Source organism: Daucus carota, chromosome 5 (assembly GCF_001625215.2).
Source record: "Daucus carota subsp. sativus chromosome 5, DH1 v3.0, whole genome shotgun sequence".
Lineage (NCBI taxonomy): Eukaryota > Viridiplantae > Streptophyta > Magnoliopsida > Apiales > Apiaceae > Daucus > Daucus carota.
In genome coordinates, this window is record NC_030385.2 from 10,711,518 (window position 1) to 10,728,973 (window position 17,456).

General features: G+C 41.2%; 1 protein-coding gene across 1 annotated transcript; it reads right to left on the reverse strand.

The window, feature by feature from the left end:
- Positions 1–1,015: 1,015 nt before the first annotated feature.
- LOC135152726 (uncharacterized) lies at positions 1,016–4,059 on the reverse strand. Its single transcript, XM_064093811.1, has 3 exons — positions 3,214–4,059; positions 2,720–3,119; positions 1,016–1,266 (listed from the first exon to the last, which is right to left on the reverse strand). The coding sequence occupies exons 1-3, from the start codon at positions 4,057–4,059 to the stop codon at positions 1,016–1,018; spliced, it is 1,497 nt and encodes a 498-aa protein (XP_063949881.1).
- Positions 4,060–17,456: the final 13,397 nt, after the last annotated feature.

Here is a 17,456-nt window from a genome sequence, read left to right on the forward strand (position 1 = left end):
GGTGTTGAGGGGACGGGAAGCCCAGGTTTCCTCTTTAACTTACAATCCTGACCTTATTTACTGTCGATGCTATGTTTCCTGCGAATTTTCAGTTATATGTTGTGCATGCTTTATAACTTTTCTACCATTTGCCATACTTGCATCCTGCTGTTTCTCCATCATCAATTGCGTAGTTTCTGACCGTTTTGCTTTGTCTTCACCTGCAGATATGACTGCCAACATTCCCAGCTTTGTCAAGCGTTCAACCCAGTATGAGGACCTGTTCGGGGAGGCCTCCGGCTCCCAGGCTCCTCTCCCCGCTAAGCCTGTATCTCAGCGGCCTACGCCCTCCATGGAGCAGAAGAGGGCTTCCTCCGGAAGCCGCAAGAGGGATCCCTCCAAGGTTGTGGAGGCTGGGTCTTCCGCTAAAGGCCGCACGAGTAAGAAGCCCAGGGTGGCCCTGGCCCGCAGCTCCCCCGCTTCCTCTTCCACTCAAAAGACTCAGCTTGATCAGCGGATGCTGGGCGACCACATTCCTGAAGCCACCATTCGAGAGTGAGACAGGCTCTCGGTAGCTGAGGCTACCCGCGACAAGGTGGTGGCCAACGCTAAGAGTTTGTTCCTTGACTTGAAAATGGGAGAGCACGTCGCTGATACCGCTCGGGTTAACGAGACGATGAGGGCGAACTTGAAGCAAGCTAAGGCGGACCTGGCTTCCGCTGTCAAGGACAGGGATCTTCTGCGGAAGGCCAACCAGGAGCTGAAGGAGGCGGAAGCCAAGGTTCGCGAGGAGAGGAGGAAGGAGGACGCCGTGAGGCGCTCCTTGGAGGAGGAAGCTGATGGCCTTGGGAAGATGGTCAAAGGCTGGAGGGCCAAGTGAAAGAGCTGCAGGAGGCTGCCGCTGTCGCAAAGGCGACGAGGAAAGAGCGAGAGGCCACCGTATTCGAGGCCGGGGTTGCCGCGGGGGTGAAGTATTGTGTCAAATCGGCCTATCGCTTCTTCCCTGACAACGACTGGGCTAAGCTGGGGCCCGATGCTACCCTTGCCTTGGAGGAGGCAAAAGTCGAAGATGCCAACGCCCGGGAAGATCTTGGGGGTACCCCTGAGGGAAAAACTGCGGCTGAAGACTGACAGGAGGCTGAAACGGCACCCCCTCAGGAACCTCCCGTGGTGGCCCAGGTGGAGGCCCTAGCCGCGGCTTCCTCGCAGAATGCAATCTCCCCAGACGCTCCGGTAACCGATGAAGTCCCCAAGGCCTCCTCCTCTCCAGCTGCCTCCTAACTGCTCCTTCCCCAGTGTTTTAATCAAACCTTTATTTGTAACTACGAATTTGTGCGTGGCGCTTGTCGTCACGAATTTAATATATCTTTTTGGATGAGGGTGCGGGCACCTCCGAATGCCGCGCAAGATATTTTAACATTGTAAGGGCCTCCCCCTGTTGGTGTGGGGAGGAATTTCCCTTGCAATGTATTTCCTTTTATGCAATCGTTTCATTTCCTTCATCTGCTTTATGTGTATTGTTTGTCCTTCTTCCCATATTGCTATATTTGCCATCTAATCCTTCCATGCAGGTAGAAAGAATGAATACAGGGGGTAACCCTTGTATTGAAAATGTATACATTGTCCACTTTCTGGGGGGTTGTGTCCCTTGGGACCTTATTCTTCAGGGTCGTTTCCTTCTTTGAGAATGCGTGTTGATGTAACTGTGTTAATTCCTCGATAGTATATAAAAGTACTTAGTCTTTCCTTGCGATAATCCCTCCAAGCACAAGTGAATTTGATCTCATGTGCAAGATTAGCGTCGGGATTTCACACGTAAGCCCCAAGCGTGAGCCTCGAGGGATACCCTTGGGCGTAAGCCTTAAAGTGATCCCCAGGTGTAAGCCTTTAGAGTAATCTCCAAGTATAAGCTTCGAGACAACTTCACAAAGTAAGTCTTGTAGTAATTCCGTTAAGTAAGCCTTGTAATGACTCCACCAAGTGAGCCTTGAGAGCCTGGATATGCTTTAAACTCGAAAGCCTTGATAGGCTTTAAACCTTGAAGAGCTACTGTAAGCCCAAGACCTTGCAAGCTTGAAAAGCTTGAAACCTTGAAAGCTTTGATAAGCTTTCCTTCCGATTACTGCAGCCATGTTGTTGAGTTGTATTTCCCAAGTTTCGATGTTTTCGATTTCCAATTTTTTTGAATTTTAAGCCAAGTAATATTAATAATATGCCTACTACCCCCCGAGTTCTTTAGCATAATTACGATTATGGTGAAGAACTAGATGCAATTGAAACCCTAATTACTTTTATGGGCCTTCTCACTTTGCACCGAAGGCCCCATGAGCGGGAACCCTCATGTTAGGCATCATTTTCCTTAGAACCAGGTCTCCCGTTTTGAGGGGTCGAGCTCTCACCTTCTTATCAAAATATTTACGGGTACTCTGTTGATATGCGGCAAGTCTCAACTGAGCCGTATCCCTTACTTCTTCAATCAGGTCTAGGTAGAGCCTGTGGTTGACTTCATTATTCTCAGGGTCATAGTTATCCCTTCGAAAGGACCCTGCTCCAACTTCCACGGGGACCATGGCTTCACACCCGTATGTTAGGGTGAACGGGGTTTCGCCAGTAGTAGACCTTGGAGTGGTATTGTAAGACCACAACACCATTGGAAGTTCTTCTGGCCAACACCCCTTTTTCTCTTCTAGTTTGGCTTTCAGGGTGTGCTTGATGATTTTGTTTACGGCCTCCGTCTAACCGTTACTCTGGGGATGGCACATCGCGAAAAACCCTTTCTTTATGCCAAGGTGTTCACAAAAATTTATCATCTCATTGCTATCAAACTGCTTCCCATTGTCTGATATGAGCTTGTAGGGAACCCCGTACCGACAGACGATTGCTCGATAAACGAAGTCTACCATCTTCCTTGCAGTGATGGAAGCCAGGGGTTCAGCTTCAGCCCATTTAGTGAAGTAATCTACAGCCACAACTGCATATTTTACCCCACCTTTTCCTTTGGGTAATTCACCAATCAGATCTATGCCCCAAACAGCAAACGGCCAAGGGCTTGTCAAGGTCTTTAGGGGTACCGCTGGGTTCTTATTTGTATTAGAGAACCTCTGGCAACTGTCACAGGCCTTGGCGAAGGCATGAGCATCCTTGTGGAGGGTAGGCTAGTAGTAGCCCTGGCGAAGAATTTTTTGGGCGAGGGAGGCACCCCCCCGAGTGATTCCCACAAATTCCCTCATGCACCTTGTGCATAATGTACTCACATCTTATCCCAGCAACACACCTAAGGAGGGGTCGGTTGAACCCTCTTTTGTAAAGAATTCCATCATAAATCACATACTGGGCCGCCTTGTATCTCAATTTTCTGGCCTCATCCTTATCTGTAGGCAGGGTTCCGTTGGCTATGTATTCCTGAATTGGGGTTGTCCAAAGGTCAGACTCTCCAACCTCAACATCTAGGACTTCAATTTTAGGGATGCTAGGCTGATATTGGATTTCGAGGGGGATCACCCCAAGCATATGTGCATCCTTTTGTGAACCTAGCTTAGCCAGGGCATCTGCATCTGCGTTCTCAGACCTTGGTATCTGCTCTAGCTTGATCTCTCTGAATTTCCCAATTAGTTCCTGGGCATACCGCATGTAGAGATCGGTACGGGGACTCCTAGCTTGGAAGCCTCCTCGGATGTGCCAGACTACCAACATTGAGTCACTGTAAACATTCATATTTTCCACCCTCATCTCCAAGGCTAGCTTCAGCCCCGCTATCAGGGCTTCATACTCCGCGTCATTGTTGGTGGCTTTAAAGTCGAAGTGAATGGAGCTTTGCAGCTTATGGCCTTCCGGACTGACTAGGACAATGCCAGCCCCGGCCCCATTTCCATTGACAGCCCCATCGGCGTACAAGTTCCACCAAGGGGAACAATTCTCGGGTATGGCTATTGGAGACTGAGGTTCAGGTACACATTCCATCCCTTCAACTTCAAAAGTGGGTGGAAACTCTAGGATGAAGTCAGCTAGTGCTTGCCCCTTGATGGCGGTCCTTGGCTTGTACTCTATATCAAATTGGCCTAGCTCAACCGCCCATTTCATAATTCTGCCAGAGGCTTCCGACTTGTGTAAGACTTGTCTGAGAGGAAAGGATGTTCGCACTTCAATCTTGTGAGCTGATTAGTCCATATTTTTGCATATTTAAGTGCCTATCTTTTGTTTATTTTCGTAGTATTAATCGCTTATTTATTTTATTTCAGGAATTTGTAGATAAATAAAGAAAGAAAATAAAATGCAAGAAAAAGAAGAAAAGGAAAAGAAAAGAAGAAATAAAGAGAGTTGGCAAGCAAGGGGGCACATGGAGGGCTATGATTTACCCAACACACATCACACATGGATGGATTAGATTTAGCCACCCTACCCCTAAACCCTACATTTCTAGCTATAAATCCCCCCCACCTCCTTTACTTGTAATCATCATCTTTAACCTAGTCTTTTCCTAGTTGGTAGGTAGTATAGTCTAGATCTAGTTTTAATTTGTATGCTCTCATCTCCATTTGTAAACACTTTTATTTTAATGCAAATCTTCCTTTAGTTTATATTTTGTCTCTTTACATTTTCTTGCCTAAAATGATATGAATCTTCCAAGTACCACCCCATGCTCAAGAGCTTTTGGGAAAGGAAGAGTTCACCCAAGCTTTAATTAAGTGTAGATTTCTTACTTTTTAGATTTAATTTTTGGTAGTAAATTAAAACTCTAGCACAAAAGATGATTTGTGTGGGGGTTTGACTTGTTAGAAATCGAGGCTATACTATTTAAATCTCAAGAGCAATAGTTTTAATATATTTATTCGAGTTGATAAAGTTTGGTTTTAATTAAAAATTTGACCCTGTTCGTTAGCTTAGAGTCCAGTTTCTTTTAATATAAAACACTCACCTGCTCTGTTTTCTGAAGACACGAATGACAAAACCCCTCTCCCCTTTTCTTTTTGACGCAAACATATAAACCTTCTTTTCCTCTGTTTTGTTTTCTTCTTCTCTTACTGAGTTCACTTCATTCGTCTGAGTCAGCCGAGTCGAGTGCAGTCCTGAGTTAATATAGTGAGTTCTGGGTTTGATGTTGTGTGTCTTGGTTTTGTTCTGTTTTAAATGCTGAGTTCGTTTGTTTAGTTCTTGCCGAGTTGTGTCGATTTCGTTTGTGTTTCTGCCCTGGTTTCGAGTTCCGTTTCTAGTCATGAAGCTGAGTCGCAGCCCTGAGTTCGTTGCTGGGTTTTAAGTTTACTCCTACTGTCCTGTTTACTTGAGCCACTGTTTTCGTTTGTTTAAATTTGAGTGTGTGTGTTTGCATCAATTTCGTTTAAGCTGAGTTTGTTTTTTTTCCCCGAGTTCACAATGTTCTCTGCTGAGTCGATTTGCCTGAGTTGTGCGTTTGCTGTAGTTCTGGGTTTGATCAGCTGAGTCATGTCGAATAGCTGGGTTGTGCTTGTCATCGAGTCTGCTGTCTTGTTCTGTATTTGCTGAGTCAACTCCGCCGAGTCATGTACTGAGTCCGCTATCGAGTCCTGTAGTTTAATCCGCTGTTTAAGTCGATTTTCTTTGCTGCATTTCCGAGTTCTGTTTCGAGTCGTTAGTTAATGTTTAAACAAAGTTCCGAGTCAAGGTTCGATACCGAGTTACTAGCTGGGTTTTGTATTCAGGTTTTTGCGAGTCATGTTTCGATTTCGATTTTTAATGCTTGGCCAGCTGAGTCCTTTTCTGGGTTTTGGTATTAAGTTGTCGGGGCTGAGTTTGTTTTCATCTCTGCTGAGTACTTAGTTCTGAGTAATCTGTTTTCACCGAGTCTGGGTGTTGTTTTTCTTTTATATTAGTTCGTTTGTCTTGTGTTTGTGGTTTCCCGATTATTGTTTCCTGTAGCTGCGACTATTCTTCAGGGTTTTAATTTGCTTTGCTTTGCCAACTTTATACTGAAATTGTTATGACTAGTAGTTTGTTATCGAGTAGTTTAGTTGTTGAAATTTTGGTACGATATTTGTTTTTGGCTTTTGTTGATTAATTTTGTAAAATTAGTCTTGTTAATTAAGTTTGGTAATTTATTAAGGTTAATTAGATTAAAATTTAAATTGAACTTATGTTAATGAAAATTAGTTTTTAAAATACACCCTCTCCACTAAAATTAAGTTTCTAATTCGCCTAGATTTAAAGTAAAGGGTTTGCGAAAAATAATTTTAATCTCTGTGGATCGAATCATAAATATTAAAACGGTGATCGTGCGCTTGCGATAAAAGGTAATATTTCTAGCACATCAAGTTTTTGGCGCCGCTGCCGGGGATTAAAATTAATTTTTCGCTCCTTTATTTTTAATCTTTCGGATTAGTTTGTTTTCTCACTATTTTTTGTTCTTTATTTCGAGGAGGAATAGTCGGGATTCATGGAGTAAAGTGAACAAATTTTGCTCGGATTTGGAAGCTTGCTTTGGTATCTCGTATCTCTCCACTCTTACTTTTCGTTTTTATTTAGAAAATCACAAACAAATCTGAAAATTGAAAAAACACAAACAAAATAAAAAATTTAAAATCCAAAAATATTAGTTAGAACTACATATGTGTTGCATCATGCATTTTTACACTTAGGGCACATCATTTAGATTTTAATTTTTGTTTTTAAATTTTCGTACCTTAAATTGTGGTGATCGCTGGAGGACCCTAAGGTGCGTTAATTTCTTCCTTTCTTTAGAGTAAAACACGTAGTGTAGAGCATCTATAGTTGTTTATAGTCTTTAATTATATCGTTGTGTGGCGCATCATTTTAAATAAAATTTAAGGGCAAAACCCAATCACAAGATAAGGGGAGGGATTTCATCACTCTTTCCTTGGCCCACAACGATTTAATTACTTCATTTTGCATTTACCTAGCCTTTAATAAAATTGAATTAGACATTAGCCCCTAGGTTTCGCGCTCAATTAGGAAGGTACCTAAAGAACGAGGTAATCTTTAATTATTCCGACTTTTCGGTGTCTAAGGCAAGCGAAAGCTTACCTGGCCGATTAAGGTTTGGTGTCTAAGCGCGGAGATTGGCCTCTTGGCAATGCCTGCTCCAAACTGGCCAGACCGGTCCGAATAATTTTGGATTTATCGAGTTTTTGGTGGTCCTTAACGTTAGGAGCAAGGTCTAGTTCATTTTTTATTAGGGAACCCTAGAATTAAGTTTTTCTTTAACTTTTACACCCTTTCTTTTGTTTGTTTTATTTCTTCGCACTTATTTGCTACGTGTTTACTATCTAGTTTATGCGAACTACTTGGGTTAGGAGCGAATCGTCTAGATTAGTTAGACCGATCATCGAAATTCCTTCTTCGTCCTCTTCGGACTCCGAACCCATAGAAGCTAGCGAACCGATAGTAAACATGGCGTTGTCTCTTAAAGACCGCTGTTACCCGTCCCGTTCCGCTCAACCTTCGTGCATCACCCTTCCTCCCGTTAATGGGAATAATTTCGAGATTAAGGCACATCACATTAGTATGTTGCCTAAATTTTTAGGGAGTGAAGGTGAGGATCCCTATCTTTTTATTCAAGAATTTGAGGAGGTTTGCGGTTTGCAAAAACTCCAACAATTGAGCGAAGATTCCATTCGGCTTAGACTTATCAACTTTGCTTTAAAAGAAAATGCTAAAAAATGGTTGTATAGTCTACCCGTCAATTCTATTTCCACTTGGGAGGGGTTTGTGGTAATGTTTCTTAAAAAATATTTTCCAAACCATAAAACGACTCGAATTACAAATGAAATAAATCAATTCCATCAAAGGGAAAATGAGTCATTTTGGAAATTCTTTGATCGTTTCAAAAATCTTTTATCACAATGCCCCCACCATGGAATAGAGAAATGGAGACTTTGTAAGATTGTGTACGAGGCCTTAGATAGTCAAACCACCGCTTTGTTAGAATCTATGTGCCAAGGCAAATTCATGGAAAAAGATGAGGACCAAGGGTGGGAATTTTTCGAGGACTTAGCCGAGAAAACAATGTTATGGGAGTCTACTAGGGAACCTAAAAAGTCGATCGAGGCGTCTAGCTCTAGGGGTTTGCACTCGATAGGAAACAATGTGGCAACCGATGCCAAATTAGCAACCCTTACTAAGAGACTCGAAGCTTTAGAGTCTCATAGTGGCCCCTCATCTATGCCTATGTTCCCGAACTATAATGCTCCCCATCCCGAGATCCAACAATCTCATGATTTTGAGCAAGTGAACGCGATGTTTCAACCCAAGCCTAGAAATGACCCGTTTGCACCAACGTACAACCCCGGGTGGAAGAATCACCCGAATTTCTCGTGGAACCAAGGTCAAAACTTTCAAACTCCACAACCCAATTTCCAAAGGCCTAATCCTAACTCTTTTCCGAATTATCAAAACCCGAGTCAAGCTCCGTTGAATCCTCCCGGTTTTAATGATTCAGATAAGAGACTCAATTCCTTAGAAAAGAGCATAGAGGCCTTAGTGAAATCGCAAACTAACTTGAATCAATCCCAACAAACCTTCATGCAAACTTTAACTCAAGATAGGCAACTTTTGCATTCGAATGTGCAAGCCGTCTCTAAGTTAGAGTCCCAATTGAGTCAATTAGCAAGCACATTGTGTGAGCGAGAAAAGAACAAGTTCCCAAGTCAACCGGAGCCAAACCCGAAATTTCCACTTAGTCAAAGACCCCCGGATAATGTGCATTCGGTCATTTCTCTTAGGTCGGGTAAACAAGTTGATACCCACGTTGGTGAGAATCTTGGTAAGAAAGGGGATTCGACTTCTAATCTACCCCGCACTACCATTAATCATGACAAACCCGAGTGTTCAAAAGCCCGTGAGGAGTCGAGTGACCCAAACCCGGAACCAAATTCTGAGTTACAAAGTGAAGTAGTCTATAAACCAAGAGTCCCTTATCATCAAAGACTTATTTCACCAAAGCAATCGGCTCAAATGGAGAAGATTTTGGAAGTATTTAAGCAAGTCAAGGTCAACATACCCCTTTTAGATGCAATTCAACAAATTCCTTCATATGCTAAGTGTCTTAAGGAGTTATGTACCCATAAGAGAACCAACCATGTCCCTAAGAAAGCTTTCCTTACGTCTCACATTAGTTCGATTCTCTCAAACCAAATTCCCGTGAAATACAAGGACCCCGGTTGTCCTACAATTTCATGTGTCATAGGAGAAACTTTTGTGGATAAGGCGTTACTTGATTTAGGGGCTAGTGTTAATCTCCTTCCATATTCTGTCTACCAAGCTTTAGGTTTAGGGGAGCTTCGACAAACCAATGTCACACTTCAATTAGCCGATCGATCCGTGAAAATTCCTAAGGGAATGATCGAGGATGTGCTAATTAAAGTAGGTGACTTTGTGTTTCCCGTAGATTTTGTCGTCCTAGAGACCGAGCCGGTTAGGAACCCAAAGAATCAAATTCCCATCATCCTAGGACGACCCTTTTTGGCTACATCCAACGCGTTGATTAATTGTAGGAATGGCTTAATGAAGCTAACATTTGGCAACATGACAATCGACCTCAACATCTTTCATGTAGGGAAACAATCCGATGATTTCTATGATCAACCTATGGACGTCAATCTAATTGATGAAATAGTTGATCAAGATCTCATGAATCCTAAAGATGCCCTTGAATTTTGTTTAAAATATTTTGGAGAGGATTGGGATGTTTCCGACTACACACATGAGGTCAACCAAATGTTAGAATCCACCATTCCTACAACAAATCAAGAGCGTGATGTTGAACCCGAGCATTTGCCTTTACCTAAGAAAACCGTTGAGTCACAACCGCCGGAAGTAGAACTCAAACCTCTTCCCGACACTCTTAAGTATGCTTTTCTAGGCCCTAACGAGTCTTATCCCGTTATCATTGCCTCTAATTTGACTACGTCACAAGAGGAAGAACTTTTAGGAATCCTTAGAAAGCATAAGGGAGCCATAGGGTGGAGCATTTCGGACATTAAAGGAATTAGCCCGGCGATTGTCCAACATAGGATTCATTTGGTAGAAGATGCAAAGCCCGTGAGAGAACCTCAAAGGAGGTTGAATCCTCCCATGATGGAGGTAGTTAAGAAAGAAATTCTTAAGTGCTTAGACAATGGGATCATTTATCCCATTTCCGATAGCAAGTGGGTAAGTCCCGTCCATGTAGTGCCTAAGAAATCGGGCATCACTTTAGTGACGAATGAGAACAATGAGCAAGTTCCAACCCGTGTCCAATCCGGTTGGAGAATGTGTATAGACTTTAGGAAGCTCAATGCCGTCACTAGGAAAGACCATTTTCCTTTGCCCTTCATCGATCAAATGCTAGAAAGGTTAGCGGGTCATGCCTTTTATTGCTTCTTAGATGGTTACTCGGGATATTTTCAAATCCCAATCGCACCCGAGGACCAAGAAAAGACCACCTTCACTTGCCCTTTTGGAACTTTCGCTTATAGACGTCTAGCTTTCGGCCTAACCACGGGCCCATCCACGTTCCAAAGGTGCATGACTAGCATCTTCTCGGAAATGATAGGTGACTTTCTAGAGGTCTTCATAGATGACTTTTCCATCTTTGGACCATCTTTTCACCAATGCCTTAACAATCTAGACTTAGTTTTGAAAAGATGTGAGGAAACGGATCTAGTGTTAAATTGGGAGAAATGTCATTTCATGGTTAAGGAGGGAATCGTTTTAGGACACAAAATTTCTGAAAAAGGAATCGAAGTAGACAAGGCTAAGGTCGACCTAATAGCTAATCTCCCTCTTCCCAAGTCCGTTAAGGAAATTCGTTCTTTCCTTGGACATGCGGGATTTTATCGTAGATTCATCCAAGATTTTAGCAAAAAGGCCCGACCTTTGACCAACCTTCTAGCTAAGGATGTCAAATTCGAATTCACAAGCGAGTGTGTTCATTCCTTCGAAGACCTTAAGAGAGAATTGACTTCGGCCCCGATCATGAAGTCTCCCGATTGGAGTCAACCTTTTGAGCTTATGTGTGACGCATCCGATTATGCCATAGGAGCGGTTTTAGGACAACGAATAGATAAGAGGCCTCATGTCATTTACTACGCTAGTAAGACCTTAAATGATGACCAACTCAATTACTCTACCACCGAAAAGGAACTTCTAGCCGCAGTCTTTGCCTTAGAAAAGTTCCGCTCTTATCTTATCGGGTCCAAAATCATTGTTTACACCGACCATGCCGCTCTCAAGTACCTTTTCTCTAAAAAAGACTCAAAAGCCCGCTTAATTAGATGGATTTTGTTGCTCCAAGAGTTTGACTTAGAGATTAGGGATAAGAAAGGTTGTGAGAATGTTGTCGCCGATCACCTCTCTCGATTAGTGGTTGAATCCACTAACGACTTGCCCTTAAGCGAGTCATTTCCCGACGATCACCTTCTCTCGATTTCCACTCTTCCTTGGTTCGCCGACATAGTCAATTACTTAGCAACCGGTGACATTCCCTCGACATGGTCCAAGAATGATAAAGCCAAGTTCTTTTCTCAAGTGAAACATTTCTTTTGGGACGACCCGTATCTCTTTAAGCATTGTCCCGACCAAATCATTAGGAGGTGTGTCCCAAATAGTGAGTTTCATAGTATCCTCTCGTTTTGTCACGATCAAGCATGTGGAGGTCATTTTAGTGCAAAAAAGACCGCCGCTAAAATCCTCCAATGCGGTTTTTATTGGCCTAGTTTGTTTAAGGATGCCGCTGAGTATTGTTCCGCTTGTAGTAGGTGTCAACATCTAGGAAGAATCACTAGGAGGAACATGATGCCTATGAGCCCAATCCTTGTTATAGAGCTCTTTGACGTGTGGGGCATAGATTTCATGGGCCCATTTCCTAGTTCATTTGGCCACCTTTACATTCTTCTCGCGGTTGATTACGTTTCTAAGTGGGTAGAAGCCATCCCGACCCGGTCCAATGACAACAAAGTTGTCCTTCGATTCCTTAAAGAGAATATCTTTTCTCGATTTGGTACACCTAGGGCTATCATTAGTGACCAAGGGACGCATTTTAAGAATCGTCAATTCGAGTCACTTCTTAAGAAGTACTCCATCACTCATAGGCTTGCTACCCCTTATCATCCTCAAACTAGTGGCCAAGTAGAGGTTTCAAACCGGCAAATTAAGCAAATCTTAGAAAAGACGTGAAAGGCATATGTTCAGCCTATTTGTATTGAAAGAGGTACAACTCAACTCAGATAAGAAAGCTCAGTAAATAGCAAGTCAACGGAATCCGTACGAAGAACGTCAAATGATTTATGGGAATTATATGTCAGATAAATTCCAGGATGCTGCTGCACACCACTGAAAGAAGTTCATTAATATGTTCAAGCCTCAGTGCACAAATAATCTGTTAGGTCCTATTAATTCACTATATATAATAATATAGTGATCACAATATGTAATACAGTATGACAATATAAGAGATCGAAAGCAGTAAACTCTTATATTCACAAATCTTGATGGTTACAAAAACTCTCTCAGTGATTTATATTCTATCACCAAGAGCTGCTAGGGTTCTTAACAATATACTCGATAACTTGACTCATATAGAATAACCCTAATCTGTGTTTATATAGACACAGTTACAGAATCAATCTCTGATTTGATATCCTATAAATCAGCTAATGAATCTATCAATCAAAGATTGCTCCAGTTTTCTGTTTAGTTTCCATAGTCAGCAAATCACTCCTCAGCTTCTATCCTTCCTTGAAGTATATCCGCTTCTGAGCTCTTTCCACGTGTATACTCTGTCGAGTCTTGACTATGTAAACTCTGATCAGACTTTATCAAACTCTGTCAGACTTTACTAAACTCTGATCAGCTTCCAGTTTAAACTCTGATGATTCCTGTTCTAAAACAAACCTTAAGAACATTAGTAATCATCAATTATATCTAACAATCTCCCCCAACTTGTGCATGAATAAGTTATGTGCAAGTTAACAGATAATTGATGATGTCAAAACATTTAAGTCAAATGCAACAGAGTTTAACTGTATAACAGAAAACTTTTAAAACTTACAGATACTTTACTCCTTAACTGCATAGATACCATTTGCTGTCTTTAGATACTCTCTGAGGAGTTCTTTCTCAGCTTCTTCAAGCACTGCAATCATTTGTCTCTTGATCTCTCTCAGCTCTGGATCTGAAACTCCAGTTTGATAAATTGCAGCTCTGAGATCATAAATCTTGTTCTTCTTCAAGTCCCTATCCAGCCTGATATTGTAAGCTTTATCAGACTCTTCATTAAATGCAAGAGTTCTGATTCCACCTATTGTTTCAATCTTTGCTGAATTTTTCTTCATCTCCACCAGCTGTCCTTTATGATTGAGGTATTTAGGAATGAAAGGTCCAGCATTTTTATTTCCTGTAATCCCCATCTTTCTTCTGATTTGATCTTTAAGCAGGTTGGAGATGTGTTGTCCTGACTTGTTCTTCACTTGAAATATGTATGATACATATCTCAATTCTTCCCAGTGTTTAGCATATAGATCTGCTTCAAGTACTCTAAACACTGTTCCATCAGACATGAAGTAGATAAGGATATTATCTCCTCTGTCATTCTTTACCAACTGGACTGAATCAAGTTTGTCCATTCTGTCTTGCAATACTCCAGTCTTGGGAGCACAGAGAGATGAGGGGTCATCTGGTCTTGATCCTATACTCTGATCAAATTTTTCATACTTGGATCCCAGCCCTCCTTTATCTCTTCCTGCTTTTTGATGAGAAAATGGTTTAATTGAGCCTTTTTCAAAACTTATTTCAGTCATCAGAGTAGGCTTTGCAAATCCAGCCAGTGGAGTAGTTGTTGGTTTGAACACAGCTTGAGCTTTGTCAGAGACTGTGTCTTTCTTTGCTTCATTATTGACTTGAGCTGTGTCAGAGGTCAATTTTTCTTTTTGAGGTTCTGCAACATGAGCTTTGTCAGAGATTGCAGCTTCTGTTATCTTCTCCTTTACAACTTGATCCTTGTCAGAGATTGTAGATTTCTTCAGAGTGAATCCTTTCTCAAGATGTTCATCCACTTTGTTTTTGCCCTTAGATGTATACTCATCCTTAGAGTATATCTTTTTGACAGACAAACTCTGATCAGCAACAGTGGTTTCCTTTATCAGTATGCCCTTTTCTTTTGGCTTGGTAGTTGACTTTGCAGGCTCTTGGATCTTTCCAGAGTTTATGGCTTCAATATGTTCCTTTTTCAGCTCAGCTTCCTCTGCAGCAATCAACTCCAAATCCAAATTTGCTTCTGGATTTTCTTGTTCAAAAACCAATCTGGCAAGCTCTTCATCAGTCATGGGTTTGTCTGATCCAGTCACTGGTCTTTGCTTAGATCCAGATGTGATGTTGTGAGTTGGACCAGACTTTGTGCTTTGCTTAGATTGTTTCTGACTGTCAGAGTTTGAAACTCTTCCACCAGTTCCTGCTTGAAATCTCTTGTGCTTTGTGAAGTCATCCATATCATCATCATCATCATTCTTCTTTCTCTTCAGAGTTTGATGAGTAGACTTGCATTTGACTTTAGCTACTCTCTCCCCCTTTTTGACATCATCCTCATCAGGAATCAGAATTGATGTGATCAGAGAAAGTGAAGTTTGGATAGCTTCAAGCTGTTTGGACATCTTTTCTTGATTTGATTCTATCATGGTCATCCTTTGATTTGATTTGATTTGATTCTACCATTAGAGCTTGACACTGTTCAGCAGCTTGAGTTGATGGTGTATGCTCTTCCTCAACTGTGAAGTCTGTGATTTCAGTGATTTCCACCCTTGGCCTCTTAGGCTTGTTTGCTCTTCTTTTGAATCTTGGTGGCTTTTGAGGAGTGGTGTGAACAGGTTCAGAGACTGGTGTTGGAGTAGGTTCAGAGTTTGCAACTTGTGCAGTTTCTAGATCTTCATATTCATATGCTGCAACAAGTCTTCTTCTTTTCTTCTGCTTTGGAGGAGAAGCAGCTTCACTGTGGACATGATCAGAGTTTGCAGCATCAGAGTGTGCTGGTTTATCAGACTTTGTCTTTAGAACTTGTCTGGTTTTGGTTGTAGAGGGTTGGTCATCAGACTTTGTGGATTTGGATGGTTTTGTAGTTGATGATCTTGGTTTTCTGGTGACTGTGGGAGAGGTTGGATGTTGTGGTTGAGGTTGTTGAGGCTGTTGTTGTGGTTCCTGAGGAAGGTTCAGCCTTGCTCTGAATGGAGCTGGGATTTGCAGAGGTCTGAGAACTGGTCTCTTCTCATCTTTAGATATGAGATCCTTAAAAGCCCTTTTATGAAGTTTAAAAGGTTTGATCTCATCTGCAGCATCAAAATCCACTTCTCCAACTGCAGCATCATTGTCCTGAGATTTGCATCTCCATTGGTAATGTACGCAGGATGTTCTGGCAAGTTGAGTGCCTGACGAACTGTTGCTGGAGTAACTGCATACTCGTCCCCGTCATAGGAAAACACAATTGATGGTGATCCATCTGCACCACCATTGTCATATGTACCCGAGTTCCAAAAGCTGATGATTTGGCTTCCTGAAAGTCTTGCGGGAGCGGTGAGAGCGGTACCGATGACACTCTGTGCCAAGAATCGCTGAAAGGGATGATAATCCCTTGGGGCTTCAGCAGTGTCAAGGATGGCTGCATAGTTATTAGGAACGAATTCAACACCTGCCAAGATAAAAGCTGTAGTGGCCATTAGAACAGAGATTATGAGAAGAAGATGTTTGAGGAAGTGTGTAGATGAAGATTTGAATTGCAGAGAACAGAGTGTAAGAGTTTTGTTTAGAAGGTGAATGTAGAGAGTAAGTGTAAAATTGAATAATAAGCAATAAAATCTGATCTGAAAAACTCTTCAGATTTTGTTTAACTGAACACGCATGGGCTTTTTGTTCAATTAGACACCTGTCAAAATGTAACTGGTAGATGAGTGTTAGTGGGATGGAGAAACGAGAGTAATAATCATGAGTGCAGTAAAACATGCGCAGTAATAAATGCTGATTGCACGTTCTCCTATTAAAATGTTTTGCATGGAAACCCACTAATAATACATCTGTTTGAAACACATTCTCTTCACATTCTCTGAATATTTGAACTCTTGAAAAATACAAGATATTAAAAAAAATCAAGATCAAATCTCTCGAATTTTAAACTCTGAGATTTAAGTCAAAGAAAATAAATTTCTGCGAACCTCAGAATAAAGACATAATTTTCAGAATATTCATCAATAAATCAGAGTTTGTTCTAAAATCCATAGCTCAATAATGTGCTTGTGAAATGTGTGTGTGGTCATGTTAAATCAGAGAATATAAAATTTCACAATTTCGTAATTATAAGGTAGACTTTGAATAATTTATTCAAACTCTCAAAACTTAGACTAGGACATACTCTGAAGATAATCAATAAAATAATCTACCCCCCCCTTTTTTTTTTTTTTTTTTTTTTTTTCTCATCTCAGGACGCTTCTCAGTGTGAGTGAGGCACGACCTTTAAATATACTATTGCATTAGTATTTCTCCAGTAATCAGAGATTGTGACTGGTCACCATAGATTATAAAATCTTAGCAATTACTTAATACCAGCAAATGTTTGGTTCTTCCCAGTCACTGTCATATTAACATCTAAGATCTCAAAGGAGTACCATGCTTATTTTTCAGGGGGTTTTGTCTCAAGTAACCAAAAGCATCAGAGTTTATAATCACTGTCTAGTATATGAGAGAAAATTTAAATTAATCAGTCTCACTTATAATTAAGATATGTGAAGTAGTAGAGTCTCAATGATATCAGCATGCATAGGGTGAACTAGTGTAGCACAAAATTGAGATCAGGATTAAGGAACTTAGCTGAGATTCATGATTACTCATTCAGAACATGCTTCATGGTATCTTCATAGGTCATTTGTCTCAGAGAAGATAAAAATGAGATCACTTATCAAGAATCAGAGTTTTATAAGCATCAGAGAATATTGTCAGAGAATGTTATCAGAGTAAAGCAAACAGAGTATATTATCAGAGAATGTCATCAGATTTTATCAATCAGAGTATATCATGGCAGATGTGTGAGTAATACATATGGTAAATTTGACAAGTTAAATTTTAAAGATCTAACCAATATGTTTACTCAGTTCCTGATATCATTCCTAGCTCATTCACCAGCCTAGTAAAAGTTGCTTCACTTAATGGCTTGGTGAAAATGTCTGCTAGCTGCTGTTCAGTAGGAACAAAGTGAAGTTCAATAGTTCCTTCCTCCACATGCTCCCTTATAAAATGATATCTTATACTGATGTGCTTTGTCAGAGAATGTTGAACTGGATTTCCTGTCATAGCAATAGCACTTTGGTTATCACAATAAATAGGAATTTTAGAGAAGGATAACCCATAGTCCAACAGTTGATTCTTCATCCAAAGAATTTGAGCACAACAGCTGCCTGCAGCAATATACTCTGATTCTGCTGTTGATGTTGAGATGGACTTCTGCTTCTTACTGTACCAAGAAACTAGTCTTC

Excerpts from the sequence above, each read along its gene's own strand:
- LOC135152726 (XM_064093811.1), bottom strand. The coding sequence starts at position 4,059 with ATGAAATGGGCGGTTGAGCTAGGCCAATTTGATATAGAGTACAAGCCA. Across the intron at positions 3,120-3,213 it reads GTGAGTACATTATGCACAAG|GATGCTCATGCCTTCGCCAA; the intron begins GTGCATGAGGGA and ends ACCCTCCACAAG. Across the intron at positions 1,267-2,719 it reads GTGCCATCCCCAGAGTAACG|GAGCAGTTAGGAGGCAGCTG; the intron begins GTTAGACGGAGG and ends ACACTGGGGAAG.